Source organism: Salvelinus sp. IW2-2015, linkage group LG28, assembly GCF_002910315.2.
Source record: "Salvelinus sp. IW2-2015 linkage group LG28, ASM291031v2, whole genome shotgun sequence".
NCBI lineage: Eukaryota > Metazoa > Chordata > Actinopteri > Salmoniformes > Salmonidae > Salvelinus > Salvelinus sp. IW2-2015.
In genome coordinates, this window is record NC_036868.1 from 12,286,213 (window position 1) to 12,311,235 (window position 25,023).

The following is a 25,023-nucleotide window of genomic DNA, read 5'->3' on the forward strand; positions in this document are numbered from 1 at the left end:
TTCCTCCCTCCCCTCTCCTTTCTACTCACCCTCCACTCTCTCCCCTCCTCCTTTCTACTCCCCCTCCACTCCTCTCTCCTCTCCTTTCTACTCCCCTCCACTTCCTCTCTCCTCTCCTTTCTACTCCCCTCACTCCTCTCTTCCTCTCCTTTTCTACTCCCCTCCACTCCTCTCCCTCTCCTTTCTACTCCCCCTCCACTCCTCTCCCCTCTCCTTTCTACTCCCGCTCCTCTCCTCTTGTCTTCTCTCCTCAGCTTTTCTCCTGTCTTACTGAGATTAATGGCTACAGTACCAGCACTATCTGAAGCACTGACTATACCTTGTCAAGAGGCTCTTTCGACCTCGATTGAAAGCTTTTGTCTGTGTGTCAACAACAGTTACATTTCTTCCATTACTGTGAACAGTCAGAGTCAGAAATCAATAAAAGTATGGGTTGGAGTCTGAATTTGAAGCATGCTACGCCAGGTAGGAGTTGTCTATTTCTGAGTGTAGTACAAACTGCACTCCACAGGAGATAGTTCAAGTAGGAGGCTGTCAGTGGATGGGGGGGCAGCCAGACTCAGAGCTCTGTCTGGTGGAATGGGCTCTGACTGCTGCTAGCTCAATTCTCTGTTTCATTAGAGCCAAGCAGCCTGTCCTGTGGGAGATAAAGATGTTTCTCTCTGTGCAGAGGTCCACAAGGACCCAGACTACTCCAGGATATTACCCTCCCTCCTCAAGTCCCCTCCCAGACAGCCTCGTTTCCCCACCACACCTGCCTATCTACCCGCCCGCCCGTCCGTCCGCCTGCCATCACCACAAGCAGGTCACCCACAGCGAGAGGGTCCCCATGGCCACGCCATGCCATCCTCTATTTGGGTCAGGCAGACTGTGAGGCAGGCGGTTAGGACAGACGCTGTTCTCTTATTAATGGCTCCTTGGCATCCTCGCCTCAGTGCCGGCCTGGCCTACATTCTCTCTCTCTCTCWGTCTCTCTGTCTCTTTGTCCCCCCCCAATGAGAAGAGAAGCTGAACAAGATGTGCTGCTGTCTGCCTCTGTCTATCTGCTCCTGTACTGGCCCAGCCCAGGTCTATTTGTCTGTCAGGCTTGCTGTTGCTAAACAGAATATAGGCTGCCTTTAAAGAGACCAAAGGAAATGAAATAGCCAGCTTAGGGGAATATTAATCAGCTGGTTTTCTGAGGCGGATCGCGGCGTATAAAGCCCAGCCGCCTATACACGGCCCATTTACATGATGTCACTGCAAAAGCACAGATCTGAATCATCTTTTAAAAATGTCATTACTCTCAGGAGAGTTGCCATATTTCGTTTTCTTAGGTCTTCCCCCAGCAGGAGAAAAGCAAACCCAATGAATATGAAAAGAAATATTCCAAATGAAGCGATGATCAATTAGGCGTATCAGAGAATGCACCTGTAATAGTGTCGCGTTTCAGCATGCCGTCGACTCGTCTTAGCTGCGGTTATTTATTCCCTGTTGAAAGGTAGTTTTATATCTCTCTCTACATAAATAATGGCCCATTATTTCTGTAATAACTTTGTTTTGTCTGTCAGTCATGGGATGGTACCGTATTGGACACCTGCTGTGTGGCTAGTGGGAGAGAGGGGCCACCCGTTGTTCTGAATGACACCTCCTGGTGTCATGTCTCGCTGTGGGTGGGACACGCCTGCCATTTGAGGATATCTCTGGGTAAAGTGGCCCTTGTGTGTATGTGTAAATGTCAGGGACAAATAGGAACTTTGAGTCCACGCCGCCCCAGAAAATAAATAACAGTGGCTGGTGACCAGCTCGGACCCCTAGTTTTCCTGCAACAGCAGCTTCATCAAGCTTAACAATGCTATTTGGGCAGTAGTTATTCATGTTCCGGAAGGGTCTACTCCATTTGCAGGGGAATGGCTCTTGTCTGGGACTGGGAGTGGATAGAGTGCTCATCTGTCTTCCGTTCTTGTCATTGTCTTCCAGGCCATTGAGACCAGTTTGATAAGAAAGTCCAGCGGTGGCCTGATGTACATCGCTGAGTGGAAGGGCGGGCTGCTGGAGCACAAGATGGGTCACCTGACGTGCTTCGCCGGGGGCATGATCGCCCTGGGGGCGGACGGAGCGCCCGAGGACAAGACGGGTCACCAGATGGAGCAGGCCTCAGAGATTGCCCGCACCTGCCACGAGTCCTACGCCCGCACCAGTGAGTCTTACTGACTGACCCCGTCGTCTGGGGAACATCAGTCTCCGTGTCTCCCTCTACACAGCACTGGTAGGCAACGGGGGCCAAGTGTGTACAGGCTTTTGTTTGTATTCTGCTTGAAGACACCTGATTCAACTAGTCCAGCTAATCTTCAGATTAGGCTGTGATTAGTTGAATCAGGTGAGTTAATGCTTGGCTGGAACAAAATCCTGTACACACTGCAGCCCTTCAGAACCAGAGTTGCTTACCCCTTCTCTGTAATGTGTCTCTCTGTTTCATATACCTCCTTTAGATATGGTTTCAGTCATAGAAACCTAATACTGTAGCTCCGCTCTGCAAGATCATAGTACCTGGCATTACTCTCTAAAGGCCTTACCTTTTTTTAGTTTAAAACTCTCTCCCTCCCAGGTGAGACCGTATTAGTTCTGAATCCTAGACAAAAGGAGGTGTGGGAGTCAACAACAGGACACTCACTGTCTCTCTCTCACTCACTCACTCACTCACTCACGCACGCACGCACACACGCACCACGCACAGACACAGACACACTCCTCTTCAGGAGCCGTTGAGCCTGGTTTCTCTCTGAGGCCAGAAGGGCTGCTGGGTAGACAGAGCATAGTGTCAGCCAGGTTAGTCTGAGTCAGAGGGTCTCTCCTCTCTCACTTCCTCTGGTCCGGATTGACCATCAGGAAATCTATTAGGGCTGGGATTGCCAGGGACCTCACAATACAATATTATCACGATACTTACGTACAAATACTATATGTATTGTGATTCGATGTTCCAAATATATTGCTCACCATGTGTTTGGTGCAGAAGGACAAGAGAGAGCTATGATAAAATGAATTTTGATCAGTCATATAAATTGAAGTTCTGAAAATGAATTGGCTCCTTATTTCAAAAGAAGATGGAGAACAAGCTATGAAGGGAAAATACTGGGGGTTTTGGTGCAGGTACAGCAAACTAGTGCAAAAATAATATTGCAATATTGTCAAAACGATACGCTATATCGTAAAAGATTATATGCCGATATGCAACTATCAATTTTTTTCCTCCATCACTATCTATCAATTTACTATCAACAGAACTGGCTGAGGACATCACTAGATTAGATTAAAATACGGTTCTATGAAGCAGCGTAATCCCCTGGCCCTGCCTAACTCCACAGCACCCCTGTTCCCCCATTCGACCTCCAACCCACCTCCATCCTCTCCCCCTACCCCCCGCTGAGTCACTGCCTGCTGTGTGTATAGGTGCTAGTTCTCATCAAACAGGGATTACAGGAAATAACAATAGGCCTAAACCCTGTTAATTGTCACATAATCACGTGGCAAACTCCCTTTACCTTTGAACTTTGCTTTTCTCATAATCTGGTCTCTGGTCTCTTGGCTGTGAAATGATGTCATGGGTTCATGCTCCATCCAGGAACTGAGGTTGAGTTTTTTTGGTTCTCTTGACATTCTGTGTCCTTTACTTTCCCCTAGAGCTGGGTTTTATGTTGACATGTTGTCTTCTTCCTTTGTTCCCGTGTCATAGCCCTGAAGCTGGGCCCGGAGGCGTTCAGGTTTGACGGAGGCGTGGAGGCCATCGCCACGCGGCAGAACGAGAAGTACTTCATCCTGAGGCCAGAGGTCATCGAGACCTACATGTACATGTGGAGGTTCACCCACGACCCTAAGTACAGGGAGTGGGGCTGGGAGGCCGTGCAGGTGAGAACTACAGTAGGGTTGGGCAGTATCCAGATTTTCATATCGTCATACCGTCCTTCTCTCACCTCGGGATTTACTGTATTACCGACTTAGTACACAAGTGGTCGCCAAAAAAAGCCTGTTGGCCGTCTATTACCAAAATGCTAACAAAATTTGCACAGGTAATAGTGAATTTGCATAGCGGCTTCTAGCTAAATATGCAAACGAAAATAAACGAATTGCAAAGATAGTCAATCCAGATCATAAAGTTATACACTACCGTTTAAAAGCCTGGGGTCACTTAGAAATGTCCTTGTTTTTGAAAGAAAAGCACATTTTCTTGTCCATTAAAATAACATCAAATTGATCAGAAATACAGTGTAGACATTGTTAATGTTGTAAATGACTATTGTACCTGGAAACGGCAGCTTTTTTTTATGGAATATCTACATAGGTGTACGTAGGCCCATTATCAGCAATCGTCACTCCTGTGTTCCAATGGCACGTTGTGTTAGCTAATCCAAGTTTATCATTTTAAAAGGCTAATTGATAATTAGAAAACCCTTTTGCAATTATGTTAGCACAGCTGAAAACTGTTGTTCTGATTACAGAAGCAATAAAACGGGCCTTCTGTGGACTAGTTGAGTATCTGGAGCATCAGCATTTGTGGGTTCGATTACGGGCTCAAAATGTCCAGAAACAAAKSACTTTCTTCTAAAACTCGTCAGTCTATTCTTGATCTGAGAAATGAAGGCTATTCCATGCGAGAAATTGCCAAGGACTGAAAATCTCGTACAACGCTGTGTACTACTCCCTTCAGAGAACAGCGCAAAATGGCTCTAACCAGAATAGAAAGAGGAGTGGGAGGCCCCGGTGCACAACTGAGCAAGAGGACAAGTACATTAGAGTGTCTAGTTTGAGAAGCAGACGCCTCACAAGTCCTCAACTGGCAGCTTTATTAAATAGTACCCGCAAAACACCAGTCTCAACGTCAACAGTGAAGAGGCGACTCCGGGATGCTGGCCTTCTAGGCAGAGTTGCAAAGAAAAAGCCATATCTCAGACTGGCCAATAAAAATAAAATATCAAGATGGGCAAAAGAACAGACACTGGACAGAGGAACTCATCCAAAAGGCTTTGACTTCTCAAACACGTCAGAAAGCTAAGACAATATGACGCCCCATCGTCTTATTAATTGAGGCACTTACTTAGATACCAAGTTAAACTAGGTTTTGTGTTTACACACAAAACAATATAAAACGTATAAGAAATATCTTGCTGCGTTTTGTAAACACAGATCTAAAAGGCTTCTTGTCATTTCTGCTCAGTTTCAGACTCATTTTGTGCTTCAGTTGCACTTCTGAACTCGGATAAGAATTCACGAACGGGCGTTTTATCAGCAGACAGCGCTCCCACTGATGTGTAGCTATCAGAGACAGCGCTCCCACTGATGTGTAGTATATCAGCAGACAGCGCTCCCACTGATGTGTAGTATATACATGTCAGCAGACAGCGCTCCCACTGATGTGTAGTATATCAGCAGACAGCGCTCCCACTGATGTGTAGTAATTCAGCAGACAGCGCTCCCACTGATGTGTAGTATATCAAGAGACAGCGCTCCACTGATGTGTAGTATATCAGCAGACAGCGCTACATGATGTGTAGTATATCAGCAGACAGCGCTCCCACTGATGTGTAGTATATCAGCAGACAGCGCTCCACTGATGTGTAGTATATCAGCAGACGCGCTCCCACTGATGTGTAGTATATCAACAGACAGCGCTCCCATGATGTGTAGTATATCAGCAGACAGCGCTCCCACTGATGTGTAGTATCAGTAAGAACAGCGCTCCCACTGATGTGTAGTATATCAGCAGACAGCGCTCCCACTGATGTGTAGTATATCGCAGACAGCGCTCCCACTGATGTGTAGTATATCAACAGACAGCGCTCCCACTGATGTGTAGTATATCAGCAGACACGCGCTCCCACTGATGTGTAGTATATCAGCAGACAGCGCTCCCACTGATGTGTAGTATATCAGCAGACAGCGCTCCCACTGATGTGTAGTATATCAGCAGACAGCGCTCCCACTGATGTGTAGTATATCAACAGACAGCGCTCCCACTGATGTGTAGTATATCAGCAGACAGCGCTCCCACTGATTGTAGTATATCAGCAGACAGCGCTCCCACTGATGTGTAGTATATCAACAGACAGCGCTCCACTGATGTGTAGTATATCACAGAGCGCTCCCACTGTGTGTAGTTATCAACAGACAGCGCTCCCACTGATGTGTAGTATATCAGCAGACAGCGCTCCCACTGATGTGTAGTATATCAGCAGACAGCGCTCCCATGATGTGTAGTATATCAGCAGACAGCGCTCCACTGATGTGTGTATATCAGCAGACAGCGCTCCCACTGATGTGTAGTATATCAGCAGACAGCGCTCCCACTGATGTGTATATCAGCAGACAGCGCTCCACTGATGTGTAGTATATCAACAGACAGCGCTCCCACTGATGTGTAGTATATCAGCAGACAGCGCTCCCACTGATGTGTAGTATATCAGCAGACAGCGCTCCCACTGATGTGTAGTATATCAACAGACAGCGCTCCCACTGATGTGTAGTATATCAGCAGACAGCGCTCCACTGATGTGTAGTATATCAACAGACAGCGCTCCCACTGATGTGTAGTATATCAGCAGACAGCGCTCCCACTGATGTGTAGTATATCAACAGACAGCGCTCCCACTGATGTGTAGTATATCAGCAGACAGCGCTCCACTGATGTGTAGTATATCAGCAGACAGCGCTCCCACTGATGTGTAGTATATCAGCAGACAGCGCTCCCACTGATGTGTAGTATATCAACAGACAGCGCTCCCACTGATGTGTAGTATATCAGCAGACAGCGCTCCCACTGATGTGTAGTATATCAGCAGACAGCGCTCCCACTGATGTGTAGTATATCAACAATCAATCAATCAATCAATTTATTTTATATAGCCCTTCGTACATCAGCTAATATCTCGAAGTGCTGTACAGACACCCAGCCTAAAACCCAAACAGCTAGTAATGCAGGTGTAGAAGCACGGTGGCTAGGAAAACTCCTAGAAAGGCAAAAAACTAGGAAGAAACCTAGAGAGGAACCAGGCTATGAGGGGTGGCCAGTCCTCTTCTGGCTGTGCCGGGTGGAGATTTATACAGAACTATGCCAAGATGTTCAAAAATGTTCATAAGTGACAAGCATGGTCAAATAATAATCATGAATAATTTTCAGTTGGCTTTTCATAGCCGATCATCAAGAGTTGAAAAACAACAGGTCTGGGACAGGTAGCGGTTCCATAACCGAGGCAGAACAGCTGAAACTGGAATAGCAGCAAGGCCAGGCGGACTGGGACAGCAAGGAGTCACCACGGGCGGCAGTCCCGACGCATGGTCCTAGGCCCAGGTCCTCCGAGAGAAAGAAAGAGAGAAGGAGAAAATTAGAGAGAGCCAAGATTTTCAAAATTTCCATAAATGACAAGCATGGTCAAATAATAATCAGGAATAAATCTCAGTTGGCTTTTCATAGCCGATCATTAAGAGTTGAAAACAGCAGTTCTGGGACAGGTAGGGGTTCCATAACCGCAGGCAGAACAGTTGAAACTGGAATAGCAGCAAGGCCAGGCGGACTGGGGACAGCAAGGAGTCACCACGGCCGGTAGTCCCGACGTATGGTCCTAGGGCTCAGGTCCTCCGAGAGAAAGAAAGAGAGAAGGAGAAAATTAGAGAGAGCCAAGATTTTCAAAATGTTCATAAATGACAAGCATGGTCAAATAATAATCAGGAATAAATCTCAGTTGGCTTCATAGCCGATCATTAAGAGTTGAAAACAGCAGGTCTGGGACAGGTAGGGTTCCGTAACCACAGGCAGAACAGTTGAAACTGGAATAGCAGCAAGGCCAGGCGGACTGGGACAGCAAGGTGTCATCATGCCCGGTAGTCCTGACGTATGGTCCTAGGGCTCAGGTTCTCAGAGAGAAAGAGAGAACGAGAGAATTAGAGAGAGCATACTTAAAATTCACACAGGACACTGGATAAGACAGGAGAAGTACTCCAGGTAACCAACTGACCCTAGCCCCCGACACAAACTACTGCAGCATAAATACTGGAGGCTGAGAGGAGCGGTCAGGAGACCTGTGGCCCCATCCGAAGAAACCCCCGGACAGGGCCAAATAGGAAGGATAACACCCACCCACTTTGCCAAAGCCAGCCCCCGCACCACTAGAGGGTAATCCTCAACCACCAACTTACAATCCTGAGACAAGGCCGAGTATAGCCCACAAAGGTCTCCCACAGCACAAACACAAGGGGGGCGCCCCCCAGACAGGAAAGATCACGTCAGTAACTCAACCCACTCAAGTGACGCACCTCCTAGGGACGGCATGAAAGAGCACCAGCAAGCCAGTGACTCAGCCCCTGTAACAGGTTTAGAGGCAGAGAATCCCAGTGGAGAGAGGGAACCGGCTGGCAGAGACAGCAAGGGCGGTTCGTTGCTCCAGAGCCTTTCCGTTCACCTTCACACTCCTGGGCCAGGCTACACTCAATCATATGACCTACTGAAGAGATAAGTCTTCAGTAAAGACTTAAAGGTTGAACCGAGTCTGCGTCTCTCACAATGGGTAGGCAGACTGTTCCATAAAAATGGAGATCTATAGGAGAAAGCCTGCCTCCCGCTGTTTGCTTAGAAATTCTAGGGACAATTAGGAGGCCTGCGTCTTGTGACCGTAGCGTACGTATTGGTATGTACGGCAGGACAACTCGGAAAGATAGGTAGGAAAAGCCCATGTAACGCTTTATAGGTTAACAGTAAAACCTTGAAATCAGCCCTTGCCTTAACAGGAAGCCAGTGTAGGGAAGCTAGCACTGGAGTAATATGATCAAATTTCTTGGTTCTAGTCAGGATTCTAGCACGTATTTAGCACTAACTGAAGTTTATTTAGTGCTTTATCCGGGTGCCGGAAGTAGAGCATTGCAGTAGTCTAACCTAGAAGTAACAAATGCATGGATTAATTTTTCTGCATCATTTTTGGACAGAAAATTTCTGATTTTAGCAATGTTACGTAGATGGAAAAAAGCTGTCCTTGAAACAGTCTTGATATGTTCGTCAAAGAGAGATCAGGGTCAAGAGTAACGCCGAGGTCCTTCACAGTTTTATTTGAGACGACTTTACAACCATCAAGATGAATTGTCAGATTTAACAGAAGATCTCTTTGTTTCTTGGGACCTAGAACAAGCATCTCTGTTTTGTCCGAGTTTAAAAGTAGAACGTTTTCAGCCATCCACTTCCTTATGTCTGAAACACAGGCTTCTAGCGAGGGCAATTTTGGGGCTTCACCATGTTTCATTGAAATGTACAGCTGTGTGTTCATCCGCATAGCAGTGAAAGTTAACATTATGTTTTCGAATAACATCCCCAAGAGGTAAAATATATAGTGAAAACAATAGTGGTCCTAAAACGGAACCTTGAGGAACACCGAAATGTACAGTTGATTTGTCAGAGGACAGACCATTCACAGAGACAAACTGATATCTTTCCGACAGGTAAGATCTAAACCAGGCCAGAACTTGTCCGTGTAGACCAATTTGTTCCAGTCTCTCCAAAAGAATGTGGTGATCGATGGTGTCAAAGGCAGCACTAAGGTCTAGTAGCACGAGGACAGATGCAGAGCCTCGGTCTGACGCCATTAAAAGGTCATTTACCACCTTCACAAGTGCAGTCTCAGTGCTATGATGGGGTCTAAAACCAGACTGAAGCATTTCGTATACATTATTTGTCTTCAGAAAGGCAGTGAGTTGCTGCGCAACAGCTTTTTCTAAAATCTTTGAGAGGAATGGAAGATTCGATATAGGCCGATAGTTTTTTATATTTTCCGGGTCAAGGTTTGGCTTTTTCAAGAGAGGCTTTATCACTGCCACTTTTAGTGAGTTTGGTACACATCCGGTGGATAGAGAGCTGTTTATTATGTTCAACATAGGAGGGCCAAGCACAGGAAGCAGCTCCTTCAGCAGTTTAGTAGGAATAGGATCCAGTATGCAGCTTGAAGGTTTAGAGGCCATGATTATTTTCATCATTGTGTCAAGAGATATAGTACTAAAACATTAAGTGTCTCTCCCGATCCCAGGCCCTCGCAGAGCTGTGCAGATCCAGGACAGCTAAGCCCTGGAGGAATACGCAGATTCAAAGAGGAGTCCGTAATTTGCTTTCTAATGGTCATGACTTTTCCTCAAAGAAGTTCATGAATTTATTACTGCTGAAGTGAAAGCCATCCTCTCTTGGGGATGCTGCTTTTTAGTTAGTTTCGCAACAGTATCAAAAAGAAATTTTGGATTGTTCTTATTTCCCTCGATTAAGTTGGAAAGTAGGATGAGCGAGCAGCAGTGAGGGTCTTCGGTACTGCACGGTACTGTCTTTCCAAGCTAGTGGAAGACTTCCAGTTTGTGTGGCGCCATTTCCGTTCCAATTTCCTGGAAGCTTGCTTCAAAGCTCGGGTATTTTCGTATACCAGGGAGCTAATTTCTTATGACAAATGTTTTTCGTTTTTAGGGGTGCAACTGCATCTAGGGTATTGCGCAAGGTTAAATTGAGTTCCTCAGTTAGGTGGTTAACTGATTTTTGTCCTCTGACGTCCTTGGGTAGGCAGAAGGAGTCTGGAAGGGCATCAAGGAATTTTTGTGTTGTCGAGAATTTATAGCACGACTTTTGATGCTCCTTGGTTGGGGTCTGAGCAGATTATTTGTTGCGATTGCAAACGTAATAAAAATGGTGGTCCGATAGTCCAGGATTATGTGGAAAAACATTAAGATCTACAACATTTATTCCATGGGACAAAACTAGGTCCAGAGTATGACTTGTGGCAGTGAGTAGGTCCAGAGACATGTTGGACAAAACCCACTGAGTCGATAATGGTCCGAAAGACTTTTGGAGTGGGTCTGTGGACTTCTCCATGTGAATATTAAAATCACCAAAATTAGATATGATCTGCTATGACTACAAGGTCTGATAGGAATTCAGGAAACTCAGAGAGGAAGCTGTATATGGCCCAGGAGGCCTGTAACAGTAGCTATAAAAAGTGATTGAGTAGGCTGCATAGATTTCATGACTAGAAGCTCAAAAGACGAAAACGCCATTTTTTTTTTTGTAAATTGAAATTTGCTATCGTAAATGTTAGCAACACCTCCGCCTTTGCGGGATGCACGGGGAATATGGTCACTAGTGTAACCAGGAGGTGAGGCCTCATTTACACAAGTAAATTCATCAGGCTTAAGCCATGTTTCAGTCAGGCCAATCACATCAAGATTATGATCAGTGATTAGTTCATTGACTATGACTGCCTTTGAAGTGAGGGATCTAACATTAAGTAACCCATTTTGAGATGTGAGGTATCACGATCTCTTTCAATGATGGCAGGAATGGAGGAGGTCTTTATCCTAATAGATTGCTAAGGCGAACACCGCCATGTTTAGTTTTGCCCAACCTAGGTCGAGGCACAGACACAGTCTCAATGGGTATGGCGAGCTGACTACACTGACTGTGCTATTGGCAGACTCCACTAAGCTGGCAGGTTGGCTAACAGCCTGCTGCCTGGCCTGCACCCTATTTCATTGTGGGGCTAGAGAGGTTAGAGCCCTGTCTATGTTGGTAGATAAGATGAGGCACCCCTCCAGCTAGGATGGAGTCCGTCACTCCTCAGCAGGTCAGGCTTGGTCCTGTTTGTGGGTGAGTCCCAGAAAGAGGGCCAATTATCTACAAATTCTATCTTTTGGGAGGGGCAGAAAACAGTTTTCACCAGCGATTGAGTGCTGAGACTCTGCTGTAGAGCTCGTCACTCCCCCTAACTGGGAGGGGGCCAGAGACAATTACTCGATGCCGACACATCTTTCTAGCTGATTTACACGCTGAAGCTATGTTGCACTTGGTGACCTCTGACTGTTTCATCCTAACATCGTTGGTGCCGACGTGGATAACAATATCTCTATACTCTCTACACTCGCCAGATTTAGCTTTAGCCAGCACCATCTTTAGATTAGCCTTAACGTCGGTAGCCCTGCCCCCTGGTAAACAGTGTATGATCGCTGGGTGATTCGCTTTAAGTCTAATACTGCGGGTAATGGAATCGCCAATGACTAGGGTTTTCAATTTGTCAGAAGCTAATGGTGGGAGCCTTCGGCGTCTCAGACCCCGTAACGGGAGGAGTAGAGACAAGAGAAGACTCAGCTCAGACTCCGACTCGCTACATAATGGGGAGAACCGGTTGAAAGTTTCTGTCGGCTGAATAAGCGACACCGGTTGAGCATTCCTACAGCGTTTCCCTCCAGAAGCCATGAGAAAGTTGTCCGGCTGCGGGGACTGTGCGGGGGGATTTATACTACTATCTGTACTTACTGGTGGCACAGACGCTGTTTCTTCCTTTCCTACACTGAAATTACCCTTGCCTAACGATTGCGTCTGAAGCTGGGCTTGTAGCACAGCTATTCTCGCCGTAAGGCGATCGTTCTCCTGTATATTATGAGTACAGCGACTGCAATTAGAAGACATCATGTTTATGTTACTACTTAGCTTCGGCTGTTGAAGGTGTTGACGAACCATGTCCAGATAAAGCGTCCGGAGTGAAAAATTGAATGAGGGAAAAAAGTTGCGATGGAAAAAAACTAAAATATACCGGTAATTAAAACAAAAAACAAAAACAAAAAACGTAAAGTTGTCAGCTAGCAAAGTAAAGTTGGCAGCAAAACGCACAGCAACAAAACGCACAGCAACACGTCTGCAGATTCAACAGACAGCGCTCCACTGGATGTGTAGTATATCAGCAGACAGCGCTCCCACTGATGTGTAGTATATCAGCAGACAGCGCTCCCACTGATGTGTAGTATATCAACAGACAGCGCTACCACTGATGTGTAGCTACTTTTCTCCACTACTTTTCTCATTGTAGCCAGCCTATTTTTCTTTGTTAAAATGCAAGATTAACTTAAGCAAAACATTAGGAAATGTAGCTGGCTACATTCTTTCTGGCCTGAACAGTTGAACTACGATGTCCATGCATCGTTTTTTCTAAAATGACCTTGCTTTTTCATTGTAAGCTTATTTTCTTGTGTGGCTGCCAGCCAAATAGTGTGGCGCTTCTATTGTCATCTGATGAAAATGAAGTTATTTTATATCGAATGTGTTGCTCTAATGTATTTCCTGTGAAGGAAAACTATAGTTGCACGTCCTTGATCACTCTATTGAAGCAAAAAAACACTGTGGACTTTCAATTTAAAACAATACACAGCTGGACTCACCTGCCCCCGCTTTCTCCTGTTGTGCTATTTACAAACAAACACGTGACTGACTCAACTGTGTTGGGGAACTAAGTAATAACGCGATCTGCTTTATCTCCTAACGCATTGCACGAGTTGACTGCAGTTATTTAAAATGTATTGAAAATTGTCCGGTATTAAAAAATCATCCCGTGGCTATTTACAAATACCCCGATACACAGTATACCACCCAAGCCTAAACTACAGTACCCATCATCCATCATAACTATCCCACCACAGTCCTTCCTGTCATGTTTGTGTCACTCTGTCCCTTCTTAACCTCCACTGACAAGAGACTTCCCCTGAAATCACAGTGAAAAGGCCTCTGCATTCCAATAGACCCCTCTTCACTGTGATCTGTAGACTCATTCAGGTCTACGTATGGCTAGTTCTGAGTGCAGGAGTCTCCAAAACCTCTGAGACTCTTCCTTTCTCTCTCTCTATCTCTCGTGCTCTCTTTTGCTCTCCCTCTCTCTCTCTCGCTCTCTCCTGTCTGCTGTATCATTGCCATGCTGCAACAGAACAGAACAGTGGCAATGTTGATTGCCCAGATCCCAGAGCTGTGTAATTGTATCCACTAATGACATGAGATTACTTATGATGGGCCTTGTGTTAGCCATAAATCAGCCTGCCTCTCTACCTGCCTGCAGATATTGTACCTCCACCTTGTTCAGCCAGACTGGATGTGTGAACGCCGCAGCCCCAGCCCCTTCCTCATCAGCCTTGTTTTCTCCCTGAGTCATTGTGCCTAAGGCAGCCTCCCCTCCTCTCCTCTTCCCCCCCACCCCCAGGCAGAGCAGCCACACTGAATTGAAATGTGCCTACTCAGCAACTAGCTAGCACCGTGCATACATCTCCAACACACTGACATAAGAACAGAGTCAGCTCAACACTTCTCCCTCCGCTCTCACGTTCTTGTCCCCCGTCTACTGTCTGTTCTCTCTGTGTCTCTCAGGCTCTGGAGAAGCACTGTCGTGTGGAGGGGGGCTACAGTGGAGTGCGGGACGTCTACGCCTCCAGCCCCAACCATGATGACGTCCAGCAGAGCTTCTACCTGGCCGAGACACTCAAGTAAGACCCTCTAGTCACACACTGTCATTCTGCATAGAGGCATCTGGATATCGAGCATTACAACTTTCACCTTGCCTTTACAGTTGAGTCATTTAGCAGATTCTCTTATCCAGAGTGACTTACAGTTAGTGCATTCATCTTAAGATGGCTGGGTGGAACAACCACATATCACAGCGGTACTGGAGTGCCAAGTCTAGGTCCAAGAGGCTTCTTAACAGCTTCTATCCCCAAGCCATAAGACTCCTGAACAGCTAATCAAATGGCTACCCAGACTATTTGCAGCGTCTCCCCCCCAACCCACATGTTTTAGCTGCTGCTACTCTCTGTTTATTATCTATGCATAGTCACTACCTCTACCTACATGTACATATTACCTCAATTATCTCAACTAACCTGTGCCCCCGTACATTGACTCTGTACCGGTACCCCCTGTATATAGCCTCCACATTGACTCTGTTACCGGTACCCCCTGATTTATAGCCTCCACATTGACTCTGTACCGGTGCCCCCTGTATATAGCCTCCACATTGACTCTGTACCGGTACCCCTGTATATAGCCTCCACATTGACTCTGTACCGGTACCCCCTGTATATAGCCTCCACATGACTCTGTACCGGTACCCCCTGTATATAGCCTCACATTGACTCTGTACCGGTACCCCCTGTATATAGCCTCCACATTGACTCTGTACCGGTACCCCCTGTATATAGCCTCCACATTGACTCTGTACCGGTACCCCCTGTATAATAGCCTCCACATTGACTCTGTACCGGTACCCCCTGTATATAGCCTCCACATTGACTCTGTACCGGTACCCCCTGTATATAGCCTCCACATTGACTCTGTACCGGTACCCCCTGATTATAGCCTCCACATTGACTCTGTACGGTACCCCCTGTATATAGCCTCCACATTGACTCTGTACCGGTCCCCCTGTATATAGCCTCCACATTGACTCTGTACCGTCCCCCCTGTATATAGCCTCCACATTGACTCTGTACCGGTACCCCTGTATATAGCCTCCACATTGACTCTGTACCGTACCCCCTGTATATAGCCTCCACATTGACTCTGTACCGGTACCCCCTGTATATAGCCTCCACATTGACTCTGTACCGGTACCCCCTGTATATAGCCTCCACATTGACTCTACCGGTACCCCCTGTAATAGCCTCCACATTGACTCTGTACCGGTACCCCCTGTATATAGCCTCCACATTGACTCTGTACCGGTACCCCCTATATAGCCTCCCATGACTCTACGGCCCCGTATAAGCCTCCACATTGACTCTGTACCGTACCCCCTGTATATAGCCTCCACATTGACTCTGTCCGGTACCCCCTGTATATAGCCTCCACATTGACTCTGTACCGGTACCCCCTGTATATAGCCTCCACATTGACTCTGTACCGGTACCCCCTGTTATATAGCCTCCACATTGACTCTGTACCGGTCCCCCCTGTATATAGCCTCCACATTGACTCTGTACCGGTACCCCCTGTATATAGCCTCCACATTGACTCTGTACCGGTACCCCCTGTATATAGCCTCCACATTGACTCTGTACCGGTACCCCCTGTATATAGCCTCCACATTGACTCTGTACCGGTACCCCCTGTATATAGCCTCCACATGACTCTGTACCGGTACCCCCTGTATATAGCCTCCACATTGACTCTGTACCGGTACCCCCTGTATATAGCCTCCACATTGACTCTGTACCGGTACCCCCTGTATATAGCCTCCACACAGACTCTGTACCGGTACCCCCTGTATTTAGCCTCGTTACTGTTATTGTACTGCAGCTCTTTAATTATTTGTTATTTTTCTATTTTCTTTTTTCTTCTTTTCTACTTCAGTTTATTTTAGTAAATACTTTCATGACGTATTTTCTTAAAACTGCATTGTTGGTTAAGGGCTTGTAAAGTAAGAATTTCACTGTAAGGTCTACACCTGTTGTATTTGGCACATGTGACAAATAAACTTTGATTTGATTTGAAGTAAGTACAGTTTTCCTCAATAAAGTAGTTATCAGCATAGTCCGAGCTAGTAAGAGGGGGGAAAAAGTCAAGTGCGATTGTTAGTGCCATAGATAAAAATATAAATGTGATAAAAATACATCAGGTTTGTTGGCATGATTTTGTATCCTACATATTCCCACCTACCCTTGAATAACTACAGTATTCGATTTTCTTAAATATAATGGGACAGGTGGGGTCAAGAATATTCCTCCCCCTCAACTAGACAGTTATCTTCATCTTATCGTGTGTGGATGAGTTTGACACCCACACCGTTTCATGACATCTAAGATCTGCTTCTAGAATTTCATCACAGATGTCTCTTTTATTTCTATTCCTGACATTCAGTTTGTTGAACACTTCAAACAGATCAGAAGTAGAATAATGTCCTTCCCCCACTGAGTACTCCACCTCTGGCTGTGCTGTGCCTGCGGGCCTCTGAGAGAAACTACTGACGTCCTGGGTGATTGTATTGTCACGGCCGGCTCAGACAGACACACAGACAGACAGGAGGCAGTGTGCTGTGGACTACAGGGACTCAGCAGTCTTCTCAGAGATAGCAGCAGTCACACACAGAGATAGATAAGAGGAGGCGGCAGGCAGGCAGACAGAGCGCTTTTACTGAGCCCTTTATACCACCCCCCCCCCCCCCCCTCTCTCTCTCTCTTTCAATTCAATTTCTCTCTGTCTGTCTCTCTCTCTCTCTCTTTCAATTCAATTTCTCTCTGTCTGTCTCTCTCTCTCTCTTTCAATTCAATTTCTCTCTGTCTGTCTCTCTCTCCTCTCTCTTTCAATTCAATTTCTCTCGTCTGTCTCTCTCTCTCTCTCTCTCTCTCAATTCAATTCAATTTCTCTCTGTCTCTCTGAAACTGTCTCCTCTCCACTTTCACCATTGATAAGAGCACAATGCCTGAGGAGTAGATGGACTATAGAATGGTGTATAGATGGCTCTCTGTCTTTTTTACAGTCTAATCCTGGTCTGAGAGAGCATCAACCCCCCACTCTATGGTTTCTGTACAGTGTCATTGGTGTTGTTTTGTTTCTATTGAGGATCAGTGGTGTGTTGTTTCTATTGAGGTCAGTGGTGGTGTTTTGCTCCCCTCTTGTTGGAGCCTTGTCACAGCACTCTGGTGTGAGCTTATAGAGAGGTCATGGGTTCTGTGTCCCTCCCCTGCTTGGCTCTGCTCTGTGTCCCTCCCCTGCTTGGCTCTGCTCTGTGTCCTCCCCTGCTTGGCTCTGCTCTGTGTCCCTCCCCTGCTTGGCTCTGCTCTGTGTCCCCTCCCCTGCTTGGCTCTGCTCTGTGTCCCTCACCTGCTTGGCTCTGCTCTGTGTCCCTCCCCTTGCTTGGCTCTGCTCTGTGGTCCCTCACCTGCTTGGCTCTGCTCTGTGTCCCTCCCCTGCTTGGCTCTGCTCTGTGTCCCTCCCCTGCTTGCTCTTGCTCTGTGTCCTCCCTGCTTGGCTCTTGCTCTGTGTCCCTCCCTGCTTGGCTCTGCTCTGTGTCCCTCCCCGCTTGGCTCTGCGCTGTGTCCCTCTCTTATGCTTGGCTCTGCTCTGTGTCCCTCCCCTGCTTGGCTCTGCTCTGCCCCGAGGCTAGGTACGGTAGCCACAGCCACGTCACCATGACTCAGTGAGATAACAACAAGCTGCATGCAGGAGAGAGGAAGAGAAAGAAAGGGAAAGAGAGGTAGGAAGATGAAGAGAGAGATGGAAAGGGGGGACCCGGGGAGAGAGGAAAAGAAGATAGGTTCAAGGTTGCGCTAGAGTAAGAGTAAGAGGCTAAGTGAGGGAGGGAGACTTGCTGAACAGAAAAGTTAAATATGTTTTCACCCTCCTGTGCATTTAATAACTGTGCAGCACTTTGATGTTGGTGTTTATTTTCCTTTTGTGGTCAAACCCCTGGGCTAATCTGCCTCTCTGACTGATGCTGCTATGAAACGCTGTGTGAGTCCCACCTCTTAATAGAACCGTTCAAACGTCTGTAGTATTTAATGGTGGTGGAAAGTGATGCAATTTGGCGAATAGGGTCTCCAGATCCCAGGCCTCCACAAATGCCTTGTTTACTGATGCAAAATCCATCTATTAGGCACCGGCTCTCCCTCACTCCCTACTTTCTTCCACTCCCTTTTTTCTGCCTCTCTTTCCCTCTCTCACCCTCTCTCTTCCTGTCTCCCCTCTCCTTTCTCCTCTCTCTCTCTCCTCCTTCTCTCCATTTCTTTCTGCCTCATAGCCACGCTCCTCCTCCTTCCTCTCAGAGTGAGGTCACATTAGCAATGATGACTCTGAAAACAGTGTATGTCTGTTTGCTTTGCTGTCTCCTCCCGTTCCTTCCCAGGGTGGTGGACTGTGCTGTGGGCTTGTTGTTGCCGTGGTCTACTGCATTAACAAGTTCCCCCAGATCAAAAGCTAAGCACTTGTCAACATGAAGGGGCCCAAAAGCCCTCCCGATGTTCATTTTGTTCCCAGTATTAGGACACGGGATACTGTTAAAGAGGGATGCTATGCTATGACTTAATGAGTTATTTTTGTTTTATTCATCATTCCTAGTGTAGTGCAATGGGGCTTTGCGTTTTGAGTAATCACTTGAGTTCTGAGAACACTGGGGGCTCACTGACTGTGATGGACTCAATGTTCCTCCCCCTAGCTGTTTCTTGATCTGGTAGGTCGGGTCTGGTTTAACTGTTGGGAGGAGTGCCTGGACTCTCTCCCACCCACGGCCTTTAATCATCCCCCTCTGTAACATCTGGAGCCACCACCTCTCCTTTCTCTCTCGCTCTGTCTCATTCTCCATCTTTATTTATTTTTATTTATCCTTTATTTAACTAGGCAAGTCAGTTAAGAACAAATTCTTATTTACAATGACGGTCTACCAAAAGGCAAAAGGCCTCCTGCCGGGACGGGGGCTGGGATGAAAAAAATAAATATAGGACAAAACACACATCACGACAAGAGAGACACCACAACACTACATAAAGAGAGACCTAAAACAACAACATAGCATGGCAGCAACGCATGACAACACAGCATGGTAGCAACACCACATGGCAGCAGCACAAAACATGGTACAAACATCATTGGGCACAGACAACAGCACGAAGGCAAGAAGGTAGAAACAACAATACATCACGTGAAGCAGCCACAACTGTCATGAGTGTCCATGATTGAGTCTTTGAATCTCTCTGAACATGGAGTGGTGTCCGCAAGGTCACCGTGGGGACTCTGGGTGGGCATGGCGTAATCCGGTTCCAACGAGTGTCACCTCTGTACCTGATTAAGGACGTGTAGGGTATAGATCCACCTCCACTCGTCCCCCAACCGTTGGTTCTGGAATCAACTTTTGATTTGCGACCGGTTCACTCGCAAAAACTTAATGCCAAGCGCAATAGCTTTTGGCATGCGGTGACCAAGCTGCTGTTTTCTGCCAAAGGAAACAGAAATTGTTTAGTCTTTTGTCATTTTTATTTATTCATTGATTTGCATTGTTGGCTTGGCTCTCCCCAAGCTTGGCAGGGAAATATTGGCATGGGAGACCTCCTGAACTGGTTGTTCCCTGAGTTGGTTTTGGGACGTGTCTTAGTGAGACCACCCTCGGCCCACCGCCGTCTCTGACACTCTCAGACATCTAGTAGATGTTGTTAATGATTGCATCAGTCAGAACTCAACTAGGACTTGAGGTTGTTGGTTTAAATAAGTGGTGTTTTGTTGATCACATATTAGTGTTTGAGCTAAGTTGTGTCTCTCCCTCTCTCTCTGTCTCTCTCAGATACCTGTACCTGCTCTTCTCTGATGATGACCATCTTCCCTTGGAGCACTGGGTGTTCAACACCGAGGCCCACCCCCTCCCTGTCATTAAGAAGGAGATGACAGACACAGACAAGCCCAGCCAGCAGGAGTAGAGTGGTCCTTCTGGATCACCCCCTGACCTGACCCCTCCCACCACCAAACTCCTCTGCCCCCTCCCTTTCTGAGCAGTGGACGGAACTGTCTCTTACTCCTCCCCCACCATGGGTGGAGCTCACCCAGGCAGGCCGCTTCCCTGGCAGACTGGACTCTCCTGTTTTGGAGTCCCTGACCAGACCAGATGGAACCGGACCGGCTGCCTGCCTCTCTAGAGGCAGACTGCCCCCTACTGGGGACTGGGAGGAACCACCTCATCCAAGAGTTCTCCTCTTGTCATCTTGTAAAGCTAGTCTGCATGCTCCCCTCCCTCCCAGTGCTGTAAATCTACACTCCTCTGTGAGGAGAACAGGACACTCTGCGCTGTAACATTTGCCRTCACTCCAAAAAAAAGCCATACTGATTTGAAGACAGCTTTGTCATTTATTTTCTTTCGTTCTTTCCACCATATGGGGTATGTGTTTGTGGGTGTGACTGACAATAGATCAATGTCAATCAACATATCACATTTGTGTCGTTCTTATCGTAAGTATGATTTTAGTCACACTTTAACAATGGACCATTTAGGTGGATTTCTGTTAAAGACCCAGAGCTTGGTTCTCAACTGCTTGAGAGTCAAATCTTAACTAGTGCCTTTCAGTCTAATATGGTCTATCAAATAAGCAGTTCAGGCAAATGGCAAGGTTTTTAATTTAAACCGGTAGGTAGGTACCACATTGTTCAGATGGCATTGTTGATTGAGTGCTTAGTCACCTCCTCTACCACACTGACATCTAGTGTTGAACACCAGTAATACACCAGTCCAGTCAGATGAGTGTAGCAGGTCCACATACAGTATTAAAGGAGATGAAGTACCTTGATGGGAAAAGACCTGCACTGAGAACAACCTCTGTTTAAAGAAGTAGAAATGTTGACCATCTATCTGTTCCCTTCCTCCTGAAGTATGGAACGTGTGGACAGTAGAGTTCATTCCTTCTACCAACATGTCATCAATTCATTCAGCCTAGTCTGTTTGTCAGAGCTTTGTTTCCCACCCCCACCCCCATCATCATGTTCCTTTTGTTTTTTAATTGACAAAGTTGACATGTGCTTTGTTTGTTTGTTTGTTTGTTTGTTCCTTTATTACAGGTGGTAGAGACATTAATCCATGTGATGTAAAATAGTTCCTTTGCTGTTAATTTATTCCATAGTACATAGGAAGGAAGGTTTGGATCAGGCACCTAGGTGGCACTGTGGAGAGAATGGGCCCTGTGTTGTTGTTTAGGTGGATTATTTGGGAGATGGGAGGGAGACAGTGTGGGGGAGACAAGGGCAGAATCAGACCAAGAATTTGGTAGTCAATCATATGTAACGAATGCATCGTATGAATGTACCATCAAATGTGAACTGAAGATTATTTGACCTTTTGTTGTTCTCAATTTGTTTGTTGAGATTTTTTTTTTGTTCCTTTCTTCTGGACTGCACAAAATGCTGAAACAATGTGTTGTGGTACCCAGAGCAATCTATTTAAAGAGGTGGAACATTGAGGTTCCTGCATTATGAGGCATTTACATGACACCTCAACATTCTATGGCAGCCATGTTAGTTCCCCATTAATGTTACATAGGGAATATTTAAATAATGATATGTAACGGAATGTCTAGAATAAGAAATATTCCAAATTCGTACAGTTTGCCCAACTCTCTAAAATATATGGCTCTGGTGGTACCGATCAGAGGAAGCTGTTACTCACATATGAACATACATATATATATACATGCTGAATACTGTATAAAGACAAGATGATAAATACATCGAAGTGGTCACACTGTACATGCATATCGTATTCAGAAGTACACACTCCAACACACTTATGAACATGGAAGTTTATGGACACTCAGAAATGGATGTTCAGGTGACCACAGGACCCATCAAACCGCTCTGTTGTCTCATCATAAAGGCAAAGTTAAAGAGGAGCGGATTTGTATGAAACAATGTCTCGTGGTCCTGTTCTTCTGTAGTGTACATCTTTCACAGTCAGGGGGCACTGATGTCCACATACAGTACATCTTATTTGGAAATAAACGGGGTAGGATCAAGAGGTCTTGAAGAAGGACCTTCATCATGGTTGAAGTCATTTTCTTACATTATAGGATTGACCAGACAAGAGGTTTGAGATGCTGATATCTGCCCACTACTGGAGCCAAACTCTGCTTTCTATAGCATTCTTTAAGACATAATAATAATACCTGTTTATCTTACTAGAGGAAGCAATGTTAATGAGGGAAACTGTGATATCCATGTAGGCTTACATCCCTACCACCTAGTTCAGTTCGGTAGCCATTCCGGCTCCAGGGAAGAGCGTCACTATACACTGTGATACACTGTAGATATGAAATTGCTGCATTCACCATCTCTGCACTGTCTGAGAGCCTAAGTGTTTCTCCTGACTGTTGCAGCTTTAGGGAGCAGCAGAGATTACTCGTAGTGATACTGAGAAACTTCAAGTCGCTGTAAAATGCTAACACATGACATATGAACCATTTCCTTTCATCTTTGTTTCAGATATGCAGACTAGAAGATGTGCTGTTCATTTCAAAGTGACTTTGTGGTTGAATATTGTGTTGATGATCTCTCACATTACAATGCCTTTTATTTGTGAATCTATTGTTCATGGTTTTGTGAAACAACCTCAAAAATGTAAACGGTACAATAATGCTGATAATCATTCCATTGCACATAGTTTATTTTGGTTTATATGCAAGTTTAATTTTGTGAGGAATTGTTCTGTTCTGTTTTTTTGTGTGTGGTTTGTTATTGAAATGTAAATATTCCATTCTGGCAAATATGCCATTCTACATTTATATAAATCTTATGAGCTTAAATGATATTAATGAGCAGCAAAATGTTTCATAAACTATATTTGTTACACTTCTATTGTGAATAAAACAATCTTTAATATCAAGCATTTTTKGTGTTTTCATTCTGAAATGACCTCTTGACATCAATTATATTAGTGCTCCATGACCAGGTCAAATGTGTCTGATGATCAATATGTGATTACCAGAGGCTGTTCAGGACTGTCTCACTCTCACACACTCAGAATTCCTTGAAAACCTTAGATTTGACTGCCGACCTGGCTTCATTTTCTATCTGTCATTTTGTAATGATTGGGATCCAAACCACTTCCAAGTGAAACTGTGTGTATAGCTATTATCCACTAGGTGGCAGAAGAGTATCAAAACCCTTTCAGTGTTAGCTTTTGTTGGCACAAAAAAACTATCTGCTTGGATAGTTCCAGCTGTGCCACTGACTTAGTCTGGCTTTAATTGCAGTTTGTCTACAAATTAATAATTGCTATGTTGGCTTCAGGTCTCCATCTCAATCAAAAATATAAGTTAAAGAATAGGACTAAATCAAATCAAACTTTAAATTCCCTTTAAATGACGTTTGATTTGATTTTTGATTGAGATGGAGATGTGAATACATATACATTATTAATTTGAAATCAATCAGAGCTTGAAACCCTAGAACTAGATATTGTCTATTTTAGTTGAAATAAAACAATAGCTGTTGATGACTTTGCAAATCCTATATAGGCCTAAATAGCATCATTGGCGATATATGGGTGATCTGTATGATCACATTTCACTTGCTCTGTTAAACCTACCTTTTGGAATAGAGCCCCACAGTGGAGGTGTCATAACACCCATAAAACCTAGCGGTCAAAAAGAGAAATGGTTCCAGTAGTTTTACTAGGCTTACCGTGGCGTGAGGTTTTAATAACCATGAAAATCTCTCTCGGACAAGGTGACTTTTATCAAAATATTCAGAATGTAAGCTTGTAAGCGTTGTTCTTAGGAGCCAATGGAATGTTAATTGTTCAGGGAAATGTAGTCCAATAATATAAATGTTCGCTATTTCTCTAATAATCACTTAATAAATTGAATTGAGGTCCATCTAAAGCTAGGTAATGTACTGTATACAGTTGTGAACTAAGGACACAGGATGGCAGCACAACCAGGAAATACACAGTAATAGCTATGAGGGACTTTGTCTATCGCTACACTGAACAAAAATATTAAACGTGCCATATAAAGTGTTGGTCCCATGTTTCATGAGCTGAAATAAAACATCCCAGAAATGTTCCAGACGCACAAAAAGSTTATTTCGCTCAAATTAGTTTACATCCGTGTAAGTGAGCATTTTTCTTTTGCCAAGATAATCCATCCACCTGACAGGTGTGGCATTTCAAGAAGCTGATTAAACAGCATGGTCATTACACAGGTGCACTTTGTGCTGGGGACAATAAAAGACCACTCTAAAATGTGCAGTTTTGTCACACAACACAATGCCACAGATGTCTCAAGTTTTGAGGGAGCGTGAAATTGACATGCTGACTGCAGGAATGTCCACCAGAGCTAGACTATTGAATGTTAATTTCTCTACCATAATCTGCATCCAACGTCATTTTAGATCATTTGGCAGTACGTCCAACTGCCCTCACAACCACAGACCACGTGAAATGCTGTAGTGTGTTTGAGCAGTTTGCTGATGTCAACGTTGTGAAAAGAGTGCCCCATGGTGGCGGTGGGGTTATGGTATAAACTACAGACAACGAACATAATTTCATTTTATCAATGGCAACTTGAATGCACAGAGACACCATGACAAGATCCTGAGGCCCATTGTCATGCCATTCATTCGCCTCCATCACCTCATGTTTCAGAATGACAATGCACAGCCCCATGTTGAAAGGATCTGTACACAAATACTGGAAGCTGAAAATGTCCCAGTTCTTCCATGGCCTGCATACTCACCAGACATGTCATCCATTGAGC

General features: G+C 45.4%; 1 protein-coding gene across 1 annotated transcript in view; it reads left to right on the forward strand.

The window, feature by feature from the left end:
- The window catches only part of LOC111954251 (mannosyl-oligosaccharide 1,2-alpha-mannosidase IA), a 181,791-nt gene extending 158,644 nt beyond the window's left edge, over nucleotides 1–23,147 (forward strand). Inside the window, exons 8-12 of the mRNA XM_070435745.1 lie at nucleotides 671–870; nucleotides 1,921–2,179; nucleotides 3,716–3,888; nucleotides 14,174–14,289; nucleotides 20,070–23,147. Coding sequence (XP_070291846.1) covers nucleotides 671–870; nucleotides 1,921–2,179; nucleotides 3,716–3,888; nucleotides 14,174–14,289; nucleotides 20,070–20,202 — 881 coding nt within the window. The 3' untranslated portion in view covers nucleotides 20,203–23,147. The remainder of the gene's footprint in view (nucleotides 1–670; nucleotides 871–1,920; nucleotides 2,180–3,715; nucleotides 3,889–14,173; nucleotides 14,290–20,069) is intronic.
- Nucleotides 23,148–25,023: the final 1,876 nt, after the last annotated feature.